This window comes from Serinus canaria, chromosome 1 (assembly GCF_022539315.1).
Source record: "Serinus canaria isolate serCan28SL12 chromosome 1, serCan2020, whole genome shotgun sequence".
NCBI classification, from domain to species: Eukaryota; Metazoa; Chordata; class Aves; order Passeriformes; family Fringillidae; genus Serinus; species Serinus canaria.
Window position 1 is genome coordinate 9,578,204 of NC_066313.1, and position 26,227 is coordinate 9,604,430.

General features: G+C 41.0%; 1 protein-coding gene across 4 annotated transcripts in view; it reads right to left on the minus strand.

The window, feature by feature from the left end:
* ROBO2 (roundabout guidance receptor 2) overlaps positions 1 to 21,262 on the minus strand; it is a 434,212-nt gene extending 412,950 nt beyond the window's left edge. For 3 of the 4 annotated variants that reach the window (XM_050975048.1, XM_050975035.1, XM_030234187.2), the window contains exon 1: positions 20,292 to 21,262. In XM_050975048.1, the coding sequence (XP_050831005.1) occupies positions 20,292 to 20,346 (55 nt within the window). In that variant the 5' untranslated portion in view covers positions 20,347 to 21,262. The remainder of the gene's footprint in view (positions 1 to 20,291) is intronic. The other variant, XM_030234186.2, reaches the window with a different exon arrangement.
* Positions 21,263 to 26,227: the final 4,965 nt, after the last annotated feature.

The following is a 26,227-nucleotide window of genomic DNA, read 5'->3' on the forward strand; positions in this document are numbered from 1 at the left end:
TCTGGTCTAAAACACCTTAGAATCTGCTTCAATCTTTTACAGCAAAAGCTGCATGTGAAATAGAGCTCTACCAGAGCTGTCCCAGAACAGACCCTGCAGCTCATACAGTAAAAGGGCAAGGGAAGGAATTAGAGGCAAACAAGAACATTTCTTAACTTTTGATACCTGCTTAATCTCAGCCTAAAATTCAGTGTGTTCTGACAAGATCACAAATCCTCCAGGAAAAACGCAATAATTTAATGAAGCTGCACCCACCCATGTGCAGCTCCTGCCCTTCCCAAATAATAATGACACAACTCAGCACCCAAAGACAGACTGACCTTGAAAGCAGTTACTCCTACATCTTCCTACATTTCAGTGAAGAATCTTCTTGCTCCTGCTTGGGCTTTGATTTCTTGTTCCCTTTTTAAACCTTGATCATGCTCACCTGGCCTTCATCTACCAAGCTAATGGGTTGTTTACAGAATAGAAGCAAAACAGGGGAATTCAATTTTTTTTTCTGCAAACTAATCACAGAGAAGATTAAAATAACCTGCATCAGCCTTTGAAAACAAATTATATACTGGCTCAAGTAGTGGGATCTAGTCCTAAGCATTTGAAAATGAAGTATTAGAAGAACAAAAACTGCACAGGTTGCCATCACAGCCTACAGTTTGACTGCCATGTGTCTGTGTCCATAGACTGTACCTTACTGTCTGCCAGCTACTGTGAAACTACTACAAAAGCACAGAAACACCACAGGAGAGTGAGATCCAATTACATTTATAGAATAAACTAAATTTATAAGTAAAATGAAAGGGGGAAAAAGCATTTAGGACAACTAGATAGAATAATTTCTGGATCAACAATTCACTTTCCTTTTCTTCTGCTTGTCTAAGTGTGATGTCTTCATTAGGGAATCCTGGGTGTAAGGTTAATCCCTTTCAGCTGCTTAAGGCTTAGAACAGCTCACATCTCCCCATCTCCCATTCCTGCCAGTAGGTTCCACACATGATACAGCAAAAGACTAAATGAGATGCCTGCTTCATTAAAACTGCACACCTAAGGAATTTTACCACAAATTTCTATCCATCTCCTATCCTTAAAAATCAAAGTAACTAAGCAGCATGAATATTATGATGAAACAGTTCATTCCATGTTTTGGGAGGGATTTTGGTAACGGGAGAAAAGTGATTTGTTTTCTTTTTTCTTCCCACTCCCCTCCCCTCCCATTCACCCAGACACCAGTTATTGAAACAAAAGGTGCACACTTTGAAACATGTGTTAAATTTGACCAAATATTGACATGTGTTAAATTTGACCAAACTTTACTGATTCAAGGCATCTATTCTAACTTCTTGTACATAATCCTGCTATGGACACATATGAGGCAGTTTCTCAGATTCCTTTGCAATTGTACATCTCAATATTTTATAAATATTAACCAAATAGTACTATGCCATGTAATTTTCAAATTCCTCATATAAAATGACATCTGACAAGCTAGAAACGTTTTGCAAATATTTTTTCAAAATCCTTTTTTCTTTTTAATATACAAAAAAATAAGAGATTTGTGTTCTACTTTCAAACAGGAATATAAGCAAATCTGCACTAGAAAAATGCTCTAATCTTCCCTTACTTTTAGAAAATTGTTCCCTTTACATCAGAGATGTAAATAAATATATGCAGTTTGACAACATGCCATTTTGAAGTTGCTCCTCTTCCTAGAAACACAATGCAACAAGTAGAAATTAGTGCATACCCATTGTCATTCTGGAAGTTTTTCCCCAATTCCTGTACTACATAAATATATTTTGCATCCTTTTCTCATCTAAATCGAAAGATTTTGGGAAAACATGGCCTCCAAGTATACAAAGACAGCACTTAGGATACTGACACCTGGAATGCTGCCTTGGATAACACCACACAGAACATTGGTCAAAATGTGGATGCAGCTTCCTTCACTGCCTCCCAACATCTCCCATCTCACTTGGGGATTAAAAGGAGGCACTGAGTAAAGCTGTGCATTTGATCCTTCACTCCTCCAGATCATCTGACAGCTAAGAGAGTGAGGTACAGGACTCCTGTAGCTCCAGAGGTTCAGCCCAGAAGATATCAGAGTAAGAGCAAGAAAACAACAAAAACTCCTCAGCCAAGAGCAGTATGACATAAATTGCTTTTCCCTTGGAGGAGGAATCACAGAATCATTTGGATTGAAAAATACTTTTTAGATCATTGAGTCCAATAACAAACATAACACCGTAAAGTCAACCACATTTTTTTACCATGTCCCTGAATGCCAAATCTACACATAATCGATTCATAGAATGGTTTGGATTTGAAGGAACTTGAAACACCATTGTGTTCCATTCCTCTTGGCATGGACAGGGAAACTTTCCACTAGTCCAGGTTGATCAGAGCCCCATCCAGCCTGGCCTTGGACAGTTCCAGGGATGAGGCACCCATAGCTCCTCTGGGTAACTTGTGCCAGAGCCTCACTAATAATAGAAAAGAGGATGAATTCCAATTCCTACAGAACCTCCAAGGACAATGGAGAAGGAAATCTATATGCTTTCATTCACTGAAGTTCAACCTAATCCTAAGTAAATAATAACATAGTCTACATTAATTTATCTTTCTTTCATAAAGTTCAAGACCATCATTGAAGGCTATCTATCATGAGCAAATGGTAAGTTAGGCAATTTTAACACCTCTGAGCATCTGGATTCCTACCAGATGTAAGAAAATAAGGTCCAGTCTCCTACTGATTTAATTTCCTTATACCAAAAGGTATTTTTTAAACTTTATTTAAAAGAACAGGTATAGCACCTAAAACATTTCTGACAATTCTGTCAGCTATGGATTATTAAGAGAGGCAGGAGCAGATTTCCTACACAGACCCAACAACGACATTTACCCTGACCTACAGGGAACGCCTTCCTAAGCAATAAGAAATAGTCCACTCTCAATGACAACTCAGTCCTAAGAGAATGCCAATTATGCCAAGATTGCACAAACAGATGTACAGCAATTTTGTGGTACGGACTACTTTACACCAGGGACAAAGCTAAAACCATTTATCTCAATTAACTTAGGATCTAAGGAGTAATTTAAGCTGTTGCCTTAAAGGTGAAAGGCCACCACTTGATCCAACTATCCACCCATACCTCTTATTTACACTAAATATAAATCTTCATTTTTAAAGTTAGATATGTCAGACTATATTTTTACCCTCAACTCTATGCCTTTTATGTCTTGTACAAAATAAAAAGGCTAGTGCCATTTTTTCAGTCATTTTCAATAGCCCTGTCATGGTTTGAAAAGTTGGCCAATTGCCCTAAAATAACAAAACCTAATCAATAGGAGGCATGACGATAATTGAAATTCCTCAAATTAGGAGATCACTCCTAGCTTACAAATAACACTAATAAGTGACATCAGATTCCCAGTCACCCAAGAGCTGCTGGAATTGAAAAGCATTTTGAAACGTGCACAAACACAATAGAATGAAATAGTAAATGAAGGAACATAGATTAGTGAATGAAAGAATCAATTCCTCAAAAGAATATTCCCACAGAAAAGAGCTATCTGTAATATAATGGTTAATAAATCCACCCAAATTTATAAACCTGGAATTGCTGCTGTTTCAGCCCTACCAATGTGTCATTCAACAGTCAGGCCAACCCTGTGCAGGAACATCACACAGTTCTGTCAGGTTAGAGCCCACAGTATTCCTCAAGGTTTTGACCAAGATCTAGTACTAAAGACTGCAAAAGGAGACAGTCTGGCACATCCTGTGTCACACAGCCACTGTGAACTCCCTCCGCTGCAGAAGTGGACAATTGCCTCCTTCACGAAGTATGTCATCCTCACACCACACAAGAGCTGGTACAGATCATGGCCTATCAATCTTTGTACAAATGAAATGTGACACACAAATGAATGTGACAAGGTATGGCTAGAGTACTGGCCGATGAAATCCAAGGTATAGCATCAAAATATAGGGCCTCATATACCAACTTAATTAGAATTAATAATATCTTATATCTGGGGACCAGCAATTCATGGAGTATAGAGTTAAGACACCAATAAAGACACCAAGTAGTTAGCTATATCTCTATTTTCAGAGGCCTCTCAGTGAAGGCAGAGCAAAGATTTAATTCCTTTTTTTTGTTGTTTTAAGTGCTAGTTTTGAGATACAGGAGTGATCCTTCTTTTAGCACTTTGTGTTTTAACATTACATGAATGTCCAGCTAGTGAACAGGCTATAATTGTGTGCCTAGACACGAGCCCAGTTTTGCTACAGCTGTCAAGATTTGCACCCTCTCATTTTCAATATAAAGCCAGATAAATATTCAGGGAATTTTAATTTTCTATTGTTCAAGTGACTAGCTTATCTATGGTCCAAAAGATTATTTGCATTAGTTATATAATAGCTCTCAGAACTGCAGTTAAGATTTATAACACATAAACTCCATTCCATTCACTGTAAGTTTTTAACAAAATACAAGGACTGTTATTTGCAGGCATAAAATAACTCAGTATTTTTTGAAGGGATTTTGAAATCTATTTCCTGCCTGAAGAGATTTTTTTTTTTTTTTTTGGTCTCTGCTTTCACTTGGATGTCTAAACATGAAATTGTAACTTATACTGTAGAATTAGTGTTGGAGATAAATAAAGAAATAAAAAACTTCTTTCCTTGAAAGGAGAAGCTTTATATACCTAGTTCTACCTAGGCTGAGATGAAACTTAACTTTGTTTCATTAATTCTTCCCACTGTGCAGCTTGGAGGTATTCTCCAGCTTCTACAGCAAGGCTAATTCGATTACCCCCACCACTTGGAAGATTAAAAATAAACATAGATTGTAAGGTATACTGTGAATCTCTTTATACAAACAAAAGTTAAAACTCTCTAGCAAAAAATTCAGCAACTGTAATGCTCTCCATTTACTAATTTTATTAATAATTTTATATAACAACATATATATAAAAGAAACATTTTCATACAATAAATTTATTATTATATAATAAAGGGATCTCACTAAGTCTCAATCTTCTGAACTGGCAGCTCTCTCACCTCCAAAGTGTCTCACCAGTGTGGGCAAGAAGTGCCAAGTGTCAGGAACACCATGTTTTAACAATATTTCTCAAAAATTCTGAGGATTTGGTTTTTCAAAGAGACAGCCCCAGTGCCACCCAGCCAGGTCTATCGTCACTGTCCACCTCATTTTATCAAGGGAAAGATTCTGAAGCACAGGCATCAATTCTTTATCATGAGCAGGAAGGGGAACAAGAGCCAGTGACATCTACATTACATTAGGTATACATTCCCTGAACACTCAAACACTTTAGGACACTGATCTATCTTATTTTTGCCATATTTACTGGCAATGAGTAAAGCTTTCAAAAATCCTTACAAAGCAAAAGCTCTTCTATTACTGGAAAAGTAAAACAAAACCAGAAAGACCTACTTTTAAAGCTGTTACTGAAACTACAGCAGTATTTTTGCTGATTTTTAATGTATTTGGAAAGAAGTAAAAGAAGGTCTGTAAGACAGTATTTATTTTTCTATCATGCTTGTTTTCCTTTGTTAGTTTTAAAAACTGCTACTATGATTTGTATTTTTTCCCCTCCCTCTTGGATATATCTTTTTTCACTAAAAAACTCACAGTATTAGCACTTGGAAAAGTACTTACAAACCCTCTACAAAATTTCTTTCTTGAAGACATGGAAAGAAAAAAGTCATTTTTACTGACAATTTATCTACTTGTCCCAATGGTCAGACACTATTAACAAATATTTTAGGAAGGACATTCATAATTCTCCTCAAAATTATTTAAGTAAATACCCTCCAAGCAATTTTAAGGCCTGTTAACAATAGCTGCATTTGTCATTTAAAGCAAAAATAAATGCAAGTGAAAGTAATAAGCAATATCTATTTATAGCTCTCCAAGACAGCTGCACCAAGAATACAACATGCAATAGAATAATTTTCTGATTTATTTCTTTGGCTTATAACATCCAGTTAGGTTTTATTTATATCACATGCATATGCAACCAATTCATATTAATTTAAAAAAGCTTATACATAGGAAAGTAAATTGTGATCTGAAAAGTCTTGTGACACAGCAGAGAATATTAAAGAATCTATTTTCTCCCAGGTACTCAGTGTACAGGCTGAGCAATTTCTTCACTGAAAGGTTGATTAACATTGGAATGGGCTGCTCAGGGACAAGGTGGAATGACTGCTCCTAAAAGTGTTCAAGAAATGACTGGAGATGGCACTGAGTGCTATGGTTCATTTGACTAGGTGGTGATCAGTTAAAGGCTGGACTTGCTGACCTTGGAGATCTTTTTCAACGTTGACTTAATGATTCTTTTTTCTTTAAATGTCTGGTAACTCCTGTTTCCAGGTGAATTATAACTTATCTTATAATTACTCACAAGAGTTATAACTCCTCATCCAAAGAGTGACCAAATTTATTCTACCCTTATCCCTGTTTTGGGAATACCAAGCAGTCTAGTAAGACAGCTGGACACAAATGCTAAGAAGCATGAAGGAAATTTGTTGTCAAATAATGCCCCTGCTTTTCTAATTTGCAAATTGGTTTTAAAATAGATTTTTGTCTCTCTAATAGTGAAAAATTTTAGCCCTGAGGACAGATGCAGCTAAAGGTGGTTACCTTAAATCAATAGCCACCCTCTATTTGAAGATGAAATAAATGTGGCTTTCATGGTGGTACAGACTTCTTTCCCAAGCTGCTGACTGCACTGCTTCCTGCCTAATCTGTTGTACATCATTGTCTTGGGTTCCCACTGGTTTTCTAATGGAGCACAGGTGAAGCTTCTGGTATCTGTTAACCTCCTTTTTCTGTTCCTCTGAGTGGACTCTTAACAGCACAATTTTCTTTTTTTTTTCCTGATAACAACTTCATACTTAGTTTTAATTCACTCTCTTAAGCTTTGTATAATCATAAAAAACAAAACAAAACCAAACCAAAACTTCCTTCTCAGCACTAACCTCCCACACAACCTGCCAACCACACTAACCTGGTTGGCACTAACCTGCCAACCACATCAAAACCAAAACTGTGCCCCCACTGATGCTGATGACAAAATTCCCAGCATCTTCTGCTGAGTCAGGGTTTCATCTACATTGCACTACAAAAAGGAAAATTTGTTCTTCAGTAACATTAGGAGCAAATGTGAATTAAACAAACAAACAAACAAAAAAGCCAACAAAAAAAAAAAAAAAAAAACCCAGAACAAACAAACTTTCTTCCCAAAATACTTCATCCAGCTTACCTAGTAAATTAAGAGAATTCTCTCACAAGATGTTTTGTGTAGTACATATTTAGAACTTACTGCATTATCATAGAATCACAGAATATTCTCAGTTGGGAGGGACCCACAAGGATCATCACAGTCCATCACAGTTTACTTTCCTATATATAATACCAGTTTATAAAAAAAGCTTATCTATAAGAAAGCAGACTATGCACAGGACATCCCCAAGAATCCCACCAAGTACCTGAGAGTGTTGTCCAAAAGCTTCTTGAGCTCTGTGAGGCTGCTGCTGTGACCACTGCCCTGGGAAGCCTATTCCAGTGCCCAGCCACCCTCTGGGAAAGAACCTTTTCTTGATAGCCAACCTAAACATTCCCCTGACACAGCTTCATGCCATTCCCTTGGGTCCTGTCACTGGTCACAGAGATCAATTTGCCCCTCCACTTCCCCTCATAAGGATGATGAACACTCCAATGAGGTTTCCCCTCAGTCTCCTCTTCTCTTATACACATATATCATGTATAGATTATAATAACATAACAGAAATTAAGTCCTCAAATAATACCAATTATTTCAAGAGTAGTATCAGCACAATAATTTACTCAAATGTTGCTACTAATAAGTTTATGCCTACCCAGTATCTCTTACCTTTTAATGTTATTTTTCCCTAACAACTTTTTAGAATACTAAAAAAACCCAGCCATTGATACTTAAAGTTTATTATCCTTCTATATCTCAATGTTTTATAAATGGGGAAAGCTCAACCATTTGCAAGAATAGGAAACCTAACAAATCATGAATAAACAGGGTTATCTGTAGTTTTCACTAGAGTGAAAGAGACAATTCTCCTTGACAGAGGAGAAACTTGCAGGTTTTAAAACTAAATAGAAGACTTAAGATATGGTTTAATTTTCAGGAAGGTACCTCTTTCCAACTTCACATAAAATTTGGCTTGCACATGTAAATTTTGTAAGTTTAATTTATTTTAATTTCCTCAAGGCACTAGTTAAGTATGGCAGAAAATTATGACTGCACAGAACAGAAGTCTCTATGCAGAGACTTCACAAAGTAACCCTGCCAAAGGACAAAGTTTCTTACAATAGTACTTCCCTCATCAACACTGCTTTCCCCCCCCGCCCCCAACCCTTGCTGTCCTTTAATTCTTCATATTCGAGCAACATGATTAGAAAACAGCAGCCAGAGAAGAATGAACAGAACAGAAAAGGAGCTGGAAAATAAACTAAAGCAACTGACAAGAAAACGAGATAGAACAAACTCTTCAACTTTGAAATACAAGGAGGCAAGTGACATGAATAAAACACAGAAGATGAAGCAGATGAAGAGCACAGGGAATGAAAATCTGTAAACACAAGAGCACATTTTTCTCCCTGGCCTAGAATAAATCTGGAAGTTTCAGCTCCACTGATTTCTGTGTAGTGAGCTAAGACATTTCTCATTTTCTGGCCTATGCAGAGGAAAATGTTCTACAATTAGAAAAGTAAAGCACTGAGAATGAGGAGATTTCACATTTGAAACTTGACAAGAAAGTCACACATCTGTCATCATCACAAAATGCTAGGAAATAGACTTAGAAGGAGAGGAGAAAGAAAATGTAAGAGATGGTCACAGATCTGTCTCATATGAAAGGAAAAGTTAATGCAAACCTGCCTTCCTTACTTGCTTTTCCACTTCAATACCATAGCTATAAACTGCTCCTTATTTAAATAAATGCAGGCTACTTAATCTGAAAGAAGTTTATTCTACAAAGGCACTGGGCTTGGGGAACAGACAAGATCTCTGGAAAATGGTCCTTCCTTCAGCATGTTAAGCTGCATGAATACAGACAGGAAACAGGAAAGACAGTCAGCTAAATGTCACCATTTAAAAGAGGTTTCCTCTCATTTCAGACAAGCCCACAGCTACCACTTCCTTCCTGACTCCTTCCCTGGCATATTTAGATTTCCAGAGGCACATAGCTTAGGACTGAGGAGAAGCACAAGGAAGGACAGGCATTGTTCAATGCTTCACCACAGCAGTGCCTGCTCCCCTCCACAACCCCTGTCCCAAGCCAGCAGTGCTGAATCTCCCTCTACCTCTTCTTTCCTTCTTAATTCAGTGTAGCAGGACTGTAACAGTAACAGGAGGGAAAATTATTACTAGAAGGCATATTTAATGGTCTGTGATTCTTGCATTCTGATCCTCCTGGACCTCAAAAGTTGCCTTGTTTTAGGTGTCAGACAAATAGATGTAGCAGCAGCAGAAACAGTTCAAGTCACACTTCTTCCTCAACTATAAACAACTGCACACCTATCCCACCATCAGCTGTGTTCTTGGAGACCAAATCTCACTACTCCTTCTGCCATAAAGTTGCCAAGTGGTACAGGGCATATCCTTTATACTAACAGCTAATCCAAATTTTTTAACCAATATCCACATTCAGAGACAAAATCGTGTCAATTTCCCCATGCAAGTCTCAGCAGGAAGAACAACAGTGCTTTGGGGGTAGCATTGAAGAACAACTGAGGCAACATCTGCTGTGATTTATGGAGGGAAAATTCTCAGTCTCAGCACTTGCAGCTTTCATGGAAGTAACTGAAAACTCAGCTGTACTTTGGTTGGTATTTAAACTACTCCTAGAGTCTGTGTGGATCAGGAAGAAAAATGAAAAAAACCCACTACCCCCAAAAGAACTACACATATCCCCTCCCCCATTAGCAGTATGTAAGATACAGTCAGTTCCCTGTCATTTAACTTACAACACTTGTATCTTCATTTTTCCCTGGAGGCAAATTCAGCCCTGACCTAAACAGACACAAATTCCATTAAGCTACACTGGGATTCAATCCAGTACTGCCAGGTCACCCAACAGCCTTGAAAATATGGGTGAAGCCAGTTTTGCCCCTATGGGAATAACAAATTATTTCAAGTTGCTGCACTGTTTTTCCAAGTACATCATCACTGAATTTCTCTATTATCTGTATATCACTAAATTGAGTCAACAGAACATTTTACATTGGTAATGAGACCCTTGGCCACTCACCATTTACTCCTGGTAAGGAACGATACAGGGGCCTGTTCTGTCCACAAGCAGTCAGCTGTTTCTACAGCCCAAATCACAGATCTCAGCAGTCATATGTTCAGTTTCCTCCTTCACAGGAGTCACACACAGACTCTTCAGCAATCTTTCTTGAGAGATATAATTATTACTTTAAGACTGCTCTCCAGGCTAAGTTTCATTAAGCACTTGAGGAAAAAATATATTGTCTATACATTCATCCTGCAATCAATTTCAAGTGAAATCTGCCACAGCTCTCATGAGTTTGATAGTCTATTAATAAAGACAATATTACCAAATAATTTATACCTGTTACATCACCACACACAACCATTTCTAAGAGACAAGGTTTAAAAGCAGCCAATGACATTTAGATAAGGCCACTTTTAGATCACTGCAGGAGGTGATGGTCAAGTGATTCTTGCCACAGCACACAATTATTTGAAAAAGTATGATTTAAAAAGGAATAAAGAGTTTCACAAACTAGAACAAGAGTACCACAATTATTATCAATCCTTTCTGATTTTAACACACATAACGCAACATTGCTACTTGAATGCTTCAAGAGCACTGAATGTTCAGCTGTTTGAAATAGTTTGTAAACAACTTCAATATCTTGCATTAAAACTGGCAGGAGCACTATGAAGACTTTTTGCACGCTTTTCTAGTTCTAGCAAAAACCAGAAGGTATCAATCACCCAGGTTCAACAGCAGCTGACTGGAGCCATTCATTGAGCTGTGCATTGCTACCACTGTGCCTCCATGAATAAGTCTCAAAGTCTCCCCCTCCTTTTTTTGTTCCTCTGAGTGGACTCTTAACAGCACAATTTTCTTTTTCTTTTTTTTTTTTTTTAACTTTCTGAATGGCTTCAAGAGATCAGCTGGAAAGAAACACCATTAGTAAAAACAAAAGTCTCCAAAGAAAAAGTGGGAACAAAGTGGACACATTAGAGACAAGTTGTGATTCATGGCCTACACTGTGCTTTGCCCCTCTCTTTACCTCAATACACTTTTCAGTTTTACTGCTGGATAAGAACAGGGCAGACCATTGCACTTCTCCTAGCAACCAAAAATCACTTAGGGGAAAAAAAGGCATGTTGTCTGCTGAAAGGGGGAACAGAGATATTTGGGGTCATACAAAGACAGACATATGTTCTTTTGCATTTGATTCTAAGTTGAGCAGTTGTCAAAAAAGAGTCAGTAAATAATAACACTAATAAGCAGCTCTGGTTTACACTGATTCATATTTAATTAAATATCTGTTTGCCTACTCATCACACTTCATTTTCCTTTAATTCAGTGCTTTAATGCTTCCTACTACTGTTTAGAGTTTTGCTTTCAGGGACATAAATTCTATCCCATACAGTTTCTAAAACTACTTTCTATACTTAGATCTACACACACTTCTAATGATCTCTCCATACAGTTATTTTGGGTTTTTTTTTTAAGCTAGATCTATACACAGAAAAAACTATTCTTATGGATTTAAACACAATAGCACTAATAGACAATTTTAACATAGGATCCTCCTATTCTAAATTTTATCTAATAGATACTATTTACATGTTACAGAACACATTGTCTGATCTCATTTGGTAACGACCACAACGTACAGTTTAAGATGATGAAACAAGTTCAAGCAGAAGGAAAAAACCAAAATTTTGTAACTCAGACATACATCTGAATAGCCAAGTCACACTGACTAGCTTAAAACCAAAGCATTATAATTTAAAATCCAGTTTGGGGACAGAACAGATGCATACATCAAGGATAAAATGCAGCCTGCAGTACTTCTGATAGTTAATTTTTTTCCCACTGGAAGTCCTTTGCTTAATAGCTGTTGCCTTGACACAAATCAACCATTTTAGTACATCCACTAAATTCTTCTTTCATATCATAAAAACACATATACAAAAAGCTCCAGCCAATTTATCACAGCACTTCTGCAGTACATCAGGTTAAAGTGAGCTCAGACCTTGTTCACTCCATCAAACTACAAATAAGTATTTTTTTGAAGCCACTCCAAACAAACCTGGACTAAAACAATTGAACAGAAAAGCTTATTCACTTCATGGATAAGTGATGTACAAAGAGCACAGCAATGATAAAAGCCTAAACATACTGAGTATGAAACAACCCTGAAGTGTTCAGGAACCAGCACTCCCCTGGTAAGCATGACAGAGGTGCTTTGCTCTCCTGTTCGTTCCCTACACCATCTAAAACCCAGTTCCTCTGTTGGGTATCTCTCTCCATCAAGCCATGAACCTGGAATCAGGCTACTGTTCCACTCTTTCTCCCAATTACAGTGCAATTTCTCTCTCCAGAAAACTGTCAGAGCGGGGCAGTGCTACTGTACACACAGGAACAATAAGCAGCTCCAGGTCTCAAAGGTGACATAATATACTCTGGAAAGTGAGAAGGAGGATGCAGGCTTCATCTGCAGGCTTCTACTATGGAGTGACAGTCACAAAGAGATCAAGTTCTCTAGGGAAAGGCAAGCCAGGTGAAGAAAAAACACTTTTTCAACTAGTTTGGTCCAAAAGCTTTGCAATGCCATTTGAATTTTTTGTAATAATGAAATGAAGTATTATCCATTTTTTAGTTGCAGAACTCTCTTCAAGATAAAACAAATTGTTAAAACAGGCCATTCCACTTGCCAGGATGAAGTCATCTGGGCTACAGGACATGCAGACCTTGAAAACTGCACAGAATGACAGCCTGAGAACCCATGATTATAGAGCTCCTCCAGCACTGAATACTTTTCACAACTGCTTTTTAACAGTTGACATTTTCACAGCAGTAAAAAAAGTACCTCTGGTAGCCTGGCATGAACTGTTGTTCCTCCATTCACAATGAATGAGAAACAAGTTGACTGATGTCAGTTACCTGACATTTTGGTTTCAAAAGGTTTAATTTTTTCCACTCAGTTTCTCTTGTAATCAATGGCAAGCGATTAATATGAGTGAACCACAGCTCTGTGTTTTACAACTTGCTTCTGGTCGTTAATTCCTTACTTATTTGTCCAATCTGCATTTATGACAGGCACATCACAGAGATGCTCTTCTCTCCTTGGCACACTGCACTGAAGCAATAGAGGCCATGCCTAAATACAAATGAAAAGACCATATGCTGCAACAGACAGGGTGGCACAACCATCTAGGTAGTCCCTAATGAGTGAGACCATACTTGGCTCTTGGCATGCCCACTCATCCTACCAGTTCATTTCCATATATCAGACCAAATAAACTGTTCTCCGAACTAAGTGAGGAAAAGTGACAAAGGAAAGTAAAAGCAGGGTATAACAAAGTATGAAGTAGCACAAGGGCGGGTCCTTCACTGTCATCAGACTGAAGAATTCTGCTGGAACTGAAGTGGGACAATAAAAACTCACTGACGAGGGTAATTCTGCAAGCAAATACCACATATCCCCTAAGGATGCTCCAAACCAAGCCTGGAATAGTGTCTTGTACTTGTGCACTGAGCAACTGAATATGATAACCCGAAGACATTTTGTGTTCTTCCAGTCATCACTCAGGGAGGTAGAACTGAAGGAGTATCCCCACAACCACGACAAATAACAGGACTGGAAGTCTGCAATAGCACCTGCATGCACACAATCTCGATGGGTTACAAAATACACACTGGAATCACTAGATAAGGGTGACCTTCAGTTATCAGCAAGCCAGAGACATGACGGCTCCTGGTAGAAACAACAATGCAAACAAGCACCAAGGAATAATGTTTGCCAGCCTATCCAGTACATAAGCAGAAAGCTTTCCCACAACCCAATTAAACAGATGTATTAACTCAGGGATCTGCAGATATTAACTGCTATTTAGTTAGTTTACAGAAAAAAAAATTGCTTAAAAAAAATAAAAAATGACTGGGGGAGAGTGGCAAAGAGCTTAAAGTTCAAAGCACATGCACAAGATACTTCTGCCAGAACAATGTTCAGATGAATATCTTCACTTCATATTTGCCCAGAACCCAGAGATGAATCTCAGTAAGTCTTGGCCATCAGAGCACAGCAGCTCAATATCAGTATCAGTAAGTTCTTACATGGGTACTACTGGTTAGTTTGCCCACTGGTGCTCATGTATTAATTGATTAAGGCTATAATTTTAATAAAATTAAGAGAACACCTTTGATCGCTTCCATGGCAGCAATGCCAAGATAAGCTGCAGAGATGGAATTAAAAAGCCATTTTTTACTTCATGAACTTTTGGCTTGAAAAAGCATTAAGAATGCATATCTTTACATACACGACATTGTCACAGTATATACTGCAGTAGAGATGGTCACAATACATAGAGTATCACCATACAATTTCAGAAAGCTCCCACCCATACAGAGTAACACCATACCATATCAGAAGGCTTCAGGTGTCTGCCCATATAGAGCAACATCACATCACTTCAGAAGGCTCCAAGTGTCTGTCCCTCGTTCTTTAGCCCAACCTTTTACACCCTCACGTTCATGCACTGCACTTGTGTGTCCTCTGTTCCCTTTGTGATTTGTCAGTGCCCCTGGGCACTCCAGGGCTCACTGCTGTCAATGCTGCTCACCTGCTTCTCACAGCTACAGCCCATTGAGGATGAGGCTGGACTGCAGCCCCACTCCCAATTACCACAAACTGTAGGCCTATACAACATGGCACAAGAATTATCTTTTTTGTTACAAAGGGCAACTTTGCTCTACTAAAGAGAGCACTGTAGAAAGGAGTGAGAGGAACTGAGGCATCAATACACACTTGTACCCTTCTAGTATTTTTGTAGTTGTTGTAGTGTTGCATGCAACAAGAAGCCAACTTCATCCTGTGGCAAAATTACAATGACAGTAAGCCAAAATAACATTGCCTGCTTTCTCAGTGTTCTGTGAACTCAGCAGCACAATTCCTACAGATTTCAGTGGTGCCGAATCAGGACCTAAATTAATGGGCCTTATTTAATTATCCACTATAACAACAAAAGTTATTAACCATGGGTGATTAGCAGTTATTTTGTTAAGGAAAAGGTTTGAGGTGAGGACAACACTAAACTCAATCTTACTTCTGAACTTATAACTCCAACTGTTCAATTGTTGTCCACAATACATAATAGAAGACAGTTGTGAGAGTACAGATGGTGACACTAAAATACACATCTGCAAATCTCTATTTCTATACAAATATTTTGCATTCGAAGATCTCAGAACTAACAGTCCACATGACTATCCTGCATAAAAGGCATCCTCAACATTCTCTCTGAAGAAGTGATTTAGGATCAGATCCTGTACCTGTCCACATACCAAAACAAATTGTTTTGAACATACAAGGCATGTGTACTGTCAAAACATAAGTACAAAAATCCTCAGGCAACAATAAAAGGGAACTTTAAAAAATTCAGTTACATGTAAGAAACCAAAAAGCCAACATATTTATTTATTTATTTATTTGGCAAGAGCAAGTACTTGCCGTATTCTGCCACCTTCTTGTGAAATAAAGAGATCTCTACACAAAGGTAGAAAAGCACACCAGTAAGGGAGTCTCTTGGCAAGAAACAGCATCAATATGATCACTAAGTATCCTCCCCAAGGTTGGTGTGAGAAGCGTGAACCAGATGGCAGCCACGGGAAGAGCATGCTCAGCCATGCCAGCTGAGATAACAGATAAAACCTGACAGCAGTGTCCTCTTAGGTGGCTGAAACAGAATGCACAGAACCTGTTAGCAATCTATTTAGCCCAGATCAATATTTGAATAGCAATTCAAGGGTAACAAATGGTTAAAAAGCCATTGCATGCTCTTCAGTAATTTCCACTAAATGGTTCAGCAGTGGACAGAGCACGTCTCGAATTCAGGGCTATGAGCCCACATAGCATTGCTATGGTAAAGAGACTCCTGCAAATGGAGCTGACTGGACAGACCAGCCAAAGCCTCCTTTTTCTCTCATCACACTTTTCGGCACATCTCCTTGATACTTTTTATGCATCCTTAAAAATGTACTTTAATTCTTTTGTCTACTTTTAAGTTTGCATACCTTAGCCTGCATTGCTAAAACTCAATTTCCCTGAGCAATATCAATCTCATCGTTACAGTGAGCTGGTAATGGAAGGATCATTGAAGTCAGTGCAACTCAGATAAAGGCTTAAAACCCCCACATTTCAACTTTTCCGGAAGATTTGTGGAGTATCAGATCTTCTGCAGAGCTCCAAATTACCAAAGACACAAACCAATGAACCTGGATTATCATTTACTTTTCAAGCAAATCCATCTCTGGAAGTACAATGACAGGGTTCCCTCCTTGCTTATCTTCTGCACATAAAAACATACTGTTGTAATGGCGACTTACAAGACAGATAGTAAAGAAAGCAGAATCTTAGGACTAATTCAGCAAAACCTGCCATCATAGGCATAAATTCATCCTTACTCAGCAAAGTTTTAAAGCCTATGATTAATATGAAACACGTTTTTTAATTCATATTAACTTCTGCAAGACTGTGGCTAAGAGTTAGAAGCACTTAAATGCTCTGCAGAACTGGGTCCTATGGAAGAACAAGGTAACAGAAACAAAACTGCAAACTCTCCAGAATTTTACTCTTAAGGCATTAAAATGCACACATTCCACAGAAGCAAAGGTTATCCATCAACAGCAAAACTCACATGAGAGATCAAGACCCTGTCAGCTCAAATATTCACTGGAACAATATACTCCAGCTTTATATGTAAGCCATGTTCTCCAACAGGCAACAGGGACCTGCACAAGGCCACAGATGTGTAGCTCATTGGCATGAAGAAATAAAATGAATTTTTAAAAAATAAAAAGAAATACAGAATGTTTCAGCCACCACACCATTTCAGATGCACACTTTCCATTAAGAAGTGCTTTTGAGATATATAATATGGTGATAAAAGGCTGTCTTTTCAAAATTATTCTCATAGATCTTTACCACCTCCCATTCAAGAGCATCACACTTTTAGTTTTCAAGGGACTAAAAGCCAGCTCTGACATAAAAGATTGTCATCTTCATTAAAAGTACTTATGAGTCCTACCAGGCAAGAGTCTGGCTCGCCAATACCTGTGTTCACATCAGTTGTTACCTTTTAATATTTGTTCTTTTAAACGTTATCAATTATTGGAAAAAGGACAAAAACACACAGAACAATGAAAGAACAATTAATTGAACACTATTAAAAATCCACATGTAATCAGCTCATTTAACTCCAGTAGCTGGTGGCTTACTTTATGGTGCAGATTCTGTCTAGTGAAGTGTTATGCTGTTTGAGGGAGTTCTGTCTGTATTTTGGTTTTGGGATTTTCTGTGTTTCATTTTTTCTTTGTTTGCTTTGTGTCAAGAACAATAACCAAGACTGATAGCTAAAGAAAAAGATAATGGAAGTTATTCACTCATCAGAGTACAAGAACATGGGCAGGGTTACAGGAAAATCAAAAGCACAACAATGAAACCCCTAAAATCTACATACGTGTATGTGGCACCAGTTTTCTGCTACTTTCATTGAGCAGCGTAATTTTCACGTGTTCTAAAACCATGGACAGCAAAAATAACTTTAGAAGAAAAATATTATCATTTTGATCTATAACACTTTTCAACTACTAAATAAAAGGAAACTTCACAGGGAAAAGGATGGTTAACATGCCTCAAATGCTACAGTGTCCATGTCTGGACCTCTTGCCAAGAATAAAAACAAAAACAACCAGTTAAGCCTAACAACAAAACCCCCTCAAACCCAGAAATGCACTAAGAGGTAACTTTCAAACATAGGAAACAAACAAAGGACCCATAAACAAGAAGTCTGTTGGGTTTTGTCTTTTATTCTTAAACTAAAGCATCACAAATGGTGCTGATGTTGATAGAGTTCTTTTCAAAGCAACTAGTGGTACATGTCAGCCTAAGATGTGATTGTAATTACTATGCTTCTAAAGAGACAAAAGCACTGTGTGCCAAGCTTGCCTGCCAGGATTTCTTCAAAGCTACTTGTTAGTCATTTCGACAATAACAGCTTATATCTACTTGGTCATGATGTGCTATCCACAAAGCTATTTATTTATTTATTTCAGAGAGTTGTTAATGCAGGCAAACTTGACAGTCTCTGCAATATCTTCCCACAAAAGGGGAGTCTCACATATATTCCGGGAGCTGCTTGGCCATTTTTTTCCTAATGGTCCGGCTCTAAATTAGCTGTGTGCTTCACCTGCACCACCCCACCCGCATAGAGCTAAGCCAGAACAAACGTTCTACATGTGTTCCCCATGACAAAACTCGAATAAATTATGTCGTGCTCCTGTCGTTCCAGCAAGCTGGTTAATTGCATTTGTTTCATATATCTCCAAACAGACTGGTACTTTAATTACATTCTGTAACACCAAGCTCCTCTGATTCACTCTGTCACTTTCACTGAGCACTTTAATTGTATTCCTTCTAGCTACATACAATTTTAAACACTTACTAATAATTACATTTCTATAACCTGATGTTTGCAGTTTGTACACAAAGATACCTCCAATATCAGTGGCCTTAAAGTTAAGTATCTTTTGTTACAGCAAGAAAAATAGAGCAAAGCACAAAACAAAATCCCTTCAGAACTATGATTGCACTGACAGACACAAATGTTCTGTTAAATCCTTTCACAGTTAAAACTTCTCCTGTTTAGTTTAGCATGTTCATACATTATGTAGAAATTTTCTTATCGACTGACAAAACCTAAGATTTAACTGCAGAGCGTATGATGCACCCAAGATAAAACTGCACTTGAATCTGTCCCTCTTCTGTTTTGCCTCCTTTCTTGCTAGGGGGTGGTGGAGAAACACCCAAAGCGTTCTGTGACAACAAACAATAAACCCCGAGCCCTTGCCTTGGGACTGATATAGCAAATGCTGTCAACAGCTTCTTGGAACAAAGTTTGCTCTGACAGGCAGGCAGAAACATCCAGGGTCCCAGACACTGCATTCACCTCAGAGGTAAAGGGCTGTTTAGCGCCTCTAATACCCAATGCTAGCCGGGCTGTCGAGCATTGGGGACCAGCACACCCTCTGTAGGGCGGGATGCTCGCTCCTAGTCGTGGGCTTGAGCTGCTCTGGTGCATCCACGGCCTGCGCAGCAGCACAGCGCCCACCCCTACTCTGAAAGGCAATTTGCCCTTACACTGAAGTTCTCGCCCTGCTAAACCGTACTTCCCCGAGATGGTAATTTACAGCTCCCCATCCAGCACTTAAACTCGAAACCACAAGAAACATTGCCGAGCACACCCAAAGGGCAGGGGGAGGGGCCGGCGTTCATGAGGAAACCCACCCTTTCCCCAGACGTCGCTAAGCTCCATGCAAACCCTCCCTCCGGGGAGCTCGGCGTGAGGACGGAGCTGCAGGGGGGACGCAGCCGCCCCACCTGCCCGGCTCGGCGGAGAGGGGCGGAGGCGGAGCGGGGTGGTCGGGGCCGCGCCGCCGCCGCCGCCCCGCGCTCCCCGCCCTCCTCCTTCCCTCCCTTCCCGCCGCTCGCCAGCGCCGAGCGAGGCGGTGAGGGACTCTGGAAATCCGCCAGTCCGCCTCACCTGGAGCCCAGGCAGGGCTAACCTATTTATTTCATCAGCTGGCTCTACGCGTGGAAAGTTTAACAATAGAAGGCGGCAAAGTAATACCAGCTACAACAGCGCTCTGCTTTTCCTTTCCCCTTCCCGCTCCCTACCCTCAAATAAAAGATTTATCACGGTAGTTTTTTACTCTTTGCTCGCCACCTCAAGCTGACATTATTCCATTCATAAGCTGCTTTTCCATTAAGTTAGGAGACGGGAAGGGCTGCTTATTGGAAACATATATTCTCCCTCTTCCGATCCCTCCCTCCCCAAATACCATTTTTATACCAGAAACAAACTTAGGGTTCTGTAACGTTAAAGCTTATAATGCCATCCATGTGCTGTCACAAATCAAATTCAGATGAAGGGGATTTCTGCACAGAAATATCTAAAATAAGCGAACTTACCATAGACTTGTAAAAACGCAAATCCGAAGAGCAGGAGTGGCGTCAGCAGACCCATTTTGACATATTAAAAACAATCCCGATCGCTTGCGAGACCAATTCCACAGAGATTTAAAAAAAGAGAAAAAAAGGGGAAAAAAAAGAGAAAAAAAGGAAAAAAAAGTATCCAAAGCCAGTAAGAGGTAGGTTCAAAAGTTTTCAGTTTCCTAGCAGCTACTTAAAGTGGAAAGGGAAATCTTCAATTCAAAAGCTGGAGATGCAAAGGTCTTGAATGTGACACTTTTAGATCCATACAGATTAGAGAAGCAGCGAGTGAGCTCCGAAGGCTTCTGCTTTGCACACACGCTCCTTCCTAAATTCCCACCAATCCAGCCCAAGCAGGGGAATTATTCAAGTGTGTCTAAGACTCTCTTTAGGATCCATGGCAATCCAAAAGCAAGCTCTTTCTTCGGAAGACAAGGAGAGACTCTGAGAAAGGACCTGATTCCTAGAAAGTGCTCCACAAACTTCCCGGCACTTTGCAGGAAAACCATTGGTTTGGTTCGGCTATTTTGCCTTCCTCTCGCTCTCGCCCTCCCCCTACCCCCTTTCTCTCTCCCTTTCTCTCCCCAAATCAGTTCAAGCTGCAGAGTTTCTCACTTAACTTCCATAATAGGAACGCCCAGGCAATGTGCTACACGGGAGGGGAAAGGCTTGCTTTCTCAGCATCCCCTCAAAAGAAAAAAAGATAATGAAAAAAAAAAAATTAAAGCCGTGTCCCCTGCACCTCCCTCTTCACTGGCAGAGGAGCGGGAACTGTAGGAGGGCAGGACCCCGGCGCGGTGCCGCGGCTGCTGCCGAGCGGTGGCGGGGGCTGCGCGGAGTTCGGGGCTCTCCCGCCGCCGCGGCTCTCCCGGGCGGCCCCGGAGTCCGCCGCTCCTCTCTTCGCTCCGCTCCTCTCTCTCCTCCTCTCCCGCCGCCTCCGCCTCCCGCCGCCGCGGACACACCGGCTGGCAGGGAGAGGGAGGAGAATGAGCGCGGCTCCCGAGGCTGCCTGGGGAAGGGAGGCTGCGGGGTGTGGACTAAACCACTGCGCTCCACACCCACGCGTCCCTCTCTCTCTCCTCCCGGGCTGGGGAGATGGGGACGGCGATGCCAGCAGGCAGCCGCAGGGCTGGGAATCAGGATCGCTGCCTCCCCTCTACAGTTGGGTGTAGGTAGGATTTACATGATTGCTTCTCACCGCTTCCTCTTTAATGGGCAGCTAATTTTTCGGTAAGTGATTTTCATGGAACTGTTCTCTAATTATTCATTTTCCCTCTCGCGCGCTCACGCAGGCGCTCGGGAGTGAGACCCTTGAAAGGATATTCCCCAGGGATTTCTCTGCTGGCCCGCTCTGTGGAAAAGGAAGGGAATGTGGCAAATAAAATAAAACTCAAAACAAAAGGTCGCACGTGTCCCACAGAGCCGGCGGGCTCTGCCGAAACCCAGGAGCCTCCAGCCTCCCTTGGGCCCCTCGGATGCAGCGCAGCTCCCGCCAGAGGGAAAGTTTCGAGGTCCCCGGAGGCGGCAGTGACGGAGACGGGAGAACGAGCCGCCTCGCCCCCCAGGAGCCGGGAGAACAGCCCCTCTCCCACAGACGCTCGGAACAAACCCCGAAGCACCGCAGCAGAGAGAGGGAGGGACACGGGGGAAGGAGCCAGGCGGAGGAAAGTGGGTTGTAAGCGGCTCCTGGTGCCGGAGCGGGGCAGACCCCGAGAGGGGGCAACAGATATCCCGTGAGGAGGCTGAGACAGCCCGTGAGAGAGACAAAGATACCCAGTGAGGGGGAGCACTGACACCCCGCGATGGGAGCTGAGGCGCCCCGTGATGGAGCACACACCCTGTGAGGGGTCACAGCCAGCCCGTGATGGGGGCACAGACACCCCTAAAGGGGTCACACACACCCCGGGGGTCACAGACATCCCTGACGGGTCGCGCACAGCCCTGAGGGGACACAGACGCCCCGCTGGGGCACAGACATCCAGTGAGGGGTCACAGATACTCTGAGGGGACACAGACACCGTGTATGTAGAGGCACATAAACACCAAATGAATGGTCGCAGACTCCCCATTAAAGGGACACAGGCACCCCGTTAAGGAGTAACAGACACCCTGGTAAGGGGTCGCACACACGTGTGGCCAGGGGTCACAGACACCCCGTTCAGTGGTGCCACGAGCCCCGTTAAGGGGACACACAAACCCCTCTAAGGGGTCGCACACACGCCGCGGTAGGACACAGATGCCCCGCTCAGGGGTCACCCGCCCCGCTCGGCGGTCACACACACAGAGCCGGGGCGGCCCCGCTGTCCCGCCCGCCGCGGCCGGCGGCAGCGGCTCACGGTGAAGCCCGAGCGCCCCCTACTGTCGGGCTGCGGGCAGCGGCCGCCCCCGCGCCCGCCGCTGCCTTTTGTCGCCGCGGCTTTGGGGTCCCGAAGGTTTCATCTGGCCTTGCTTCCCTTCCTTTTTCTTCTTTTTCTCCCCCCACCTTTATTTTGAATATGCTAGAGATTTATTCATTTAATAATTTCTTCACGTAAAGGATCCGAGCCGTATCTGTGCATAATGTGCACTGCCCACACATACTCCCATAAATGGACCGCAAGTTAATTCTTCCTTAATTCTTGCGTGCAGTCAGTGACAGCTATTTTACGGTTCCCAAACGTTGCAGTGTCAGGGTTCTTTTAAGTGTCTGAAACGATTACAGCTACTTCATACCAAGCCAGATAACAATTCCAAAGCCTCTTGATGCAAATCAGGAATGGTGTCCCCTTATACTCACAATACGCCCTGCAGATAAATACCACAGAATCACAGAATGGTTTGGGTTGGAAGGGACTTTAAAGGTCATCTAGTTCTGAACCCCCTGCCATGGGCAGGAACACCTTCCACTAGACCAGGTTGCTCAGAGCTCATCCAGCCTGGCCTTGAACACTTTCAGGGATGGAGCATCCACAATTTCTCTGGGCAACAGTGCCAGGGCCTCACCACCCTCACAATAAAGCATTTTTCCCTAATGTCTAATATAAACCTACTCTCTCTCAGTTTGAAGCCCTTGTCCTGTCACTCCATCCTCTTGTCAAAAGTCCCTCTCCATCTTTCCTGTGGGCTCCCTTCAGGTACTGGGAGGTCCCAATTAGGTCTCCCCAGAGCCTTCTCTTTTCCAGGTTGAACAATCCCAGTTCTCTCAGCCTTTAATCTGCCTGCTTCATCCCTCTGATCACCTTGGTGCCTCCTCTGGCCTGGCTCCAGCAGGTCCCTGTCCTTGCTGTGCTGGGAGCCCAGAGATGGATGCAGCCCTGCAGGTGGGGTCTCAGCAAAGCAGAGGAGAGGGGCGGAATCCACTCCCTCCTATGCTGGTCATATGTTACTACACCTGAAGATTACCTCATGAAGAAAGCTATAAGCTGTAATTAGGCCAAAGTGATCAAAAATTTGTTGTTTGTGGTTGTGTTTGTGAATTGGCAAAACAAAAGGACCATACCTACCCAATGCCAGTCTGTATAAAATACGTGAAATATTAAAGAATATTTCCCTTTTTAGTGGACATTTGAAATGCAATGGCGTTAGTGAAAATGCTGACTTGTTCAAAGCAAGGTTTTACATTGTAAATAGCTTAACAGTGTACAGTTCTTTTCCTGCTTCTCAAATAAACTTAAGATAAATTTAATAATAGCTGATGTAGGCAAGAACACTTTGTAGATATATAGAGTCTTCAAAACCCTTAGGTACAGAGGTAGCCATAGAAGAGTCTAATGACCTATACAAACACTGCCAGTGAAATTAGTGGATTATCCATTTTAGCTCCTATTTTATTCATTCACTTCCAGAGAACACCCCTTTTCAACTATTAAACACTTTGCAAAACTTTGAAAAGTTTCAGCCAAATTCAACCAAGCATTTTCATGCACAGATTTTGCTCATGTGTGTATCACTGATTTTTTTTTTTCCTTTGAGAAGATTTAGCAGTTCCCCCAAACAAAATAAAAGGTCATCCAAAGATGTGCAGGATCAGTACAGCAGAGGCACAAAGGTGTTATGGTTTACAAGCACAGGGCAAGTCACAGGTCAGAGTCACTGGCCTGTGAGCAAGGTTTGCTAGGAACAGTGTGTCCTTCCATTCTGAGATGTGGTCCAGATACTGGAATAAAAAAACATATGCTTGTCTCTCTGGTCTTTCAACAACCTCCAGCAAGCACGGCCAACAGGACAGATGTTCTCTGCTTGAATAGCAAAGTCTGTACAGGGGAACTGAATGTGCCAACTATTTGTTTGGCCACGAGCAATATGCCACCTGATTAAATACTTGTGAGGGCAGGATGAGGAAAAGACTTGTCAGGAGCAGTGCACATAAAGCTTCAGTTCAAAGGGTGTTGTTGAGAGGGGACTTTAGAACAGGGAAATGGCACAGTAAGACTGCACTAATTCATACTCGGCCAGTCATCAAATCAAGCAGGACTAATTTGGTAAAGCAGCAGTGAGATCGGATTTGTCAGTGTTACAAGTAAAATTCATTGCTTTCCCAGTCTGATATTTCATAACATTGATTCCTAGACCTATACATCTGCATTAAAATATATATTTAGTGTATGAAAGATTGGATCCAGTGCTTAAAGAACCAGTGTTCTAAGCATAGCCCTCTATTTTCAACCATTCACTGAATTTTTCTTCTAAACCAAAATTACCATTTCTGGTGTTATATGTGCATATAAAATACTCTATTTTCTGGTTGCCATTAAAACCCTCTTGTTATTATCTCAAAGAAGAAAGGATTAAGTTGAGGTGGGTCATACAGAATTTCTTGTAGATGACAGAGCTATTCACCCAGGCAATTACTGAAAGTGAATAGAGGTCTTAAATATCAAAAAACATACACATGACGCCTAATTTAAATGTAGGCAACTAAGTTAAGAGCCTGGTCCTTCTAGATTCTGAAATAGGGCAAAAGGCAGATCCAGAAACTAATTCAGAGCATGTAATGTTAGGCAGCACCAGAAACACAAAAAGAGAAAGGAAGAAAAATGACACAGTGAGCATGGACCTTCCCAGAGAACAGACTTTTGTCTTCCTCTCTGCTTTTCTGTTCCAGGTCACTGGCTTCTGATGCCATCTGACTAGTGAATACATGATGAGAGAACAGAATTTATAGATTTTAATCCTTATAAATGCTGAAGCATGATTATTATTCCTGCTACAATCAATAAGGTCTTCCACAGGAAGATTGGTCATGTGAGGTAAATCAGGAGCTGGAAAAGAAGACATGTTGGAAGAAACTGTGTAGGTTCTGTGGCTAGATGTATCTCACAAATCCCCCTGAAGAACAGTTTTCCTGCTGTCCTTGGATACCATAACTCTGATAACTCTGACTAATCTGCTTTTCTATAACCACCCTTGTGCATTAAAAAAAAAAAAAAAAAAAAATGTACCAGAAGCATTTGCTTTTTTCCTCTGTCTCACAGGTGTCTCTTGCAGCACAGTGTGTCACCTTCTGCTACAACATTAAAAAATTCCTGAGTTGTGGCATCTAACTTCAGAGTTTTTCTCTGGAAACACCAATCAAGCAACAGTAAGAACCCTATTTTGCAATATCCTTACTTTGCTAGACTGAGTTAGTATGTCTGCACTATTTTTAGTTACTAGTACACCTACAGTGCTTACCACATATATAAGAATGATCTACAGCATTGGTAAGATAAATATTTGGCAAATTAAATTGTTGCAAGTTTTTCATATACATCTTATGCTCAATTTAGGGTTTACATCCACAGCTCATTAAATGTGAAAAAATGGGAATAGAAAGATGGTGCAGTTTCTTGATAATCATTAAAACAGCCTCACCTAAAATAAGTGCAATTTGATAATTTTAGAGTGAGATTCAGAGTAGGTAATAAGCACAAATACTTAGCTGCAATGTGGGAAGT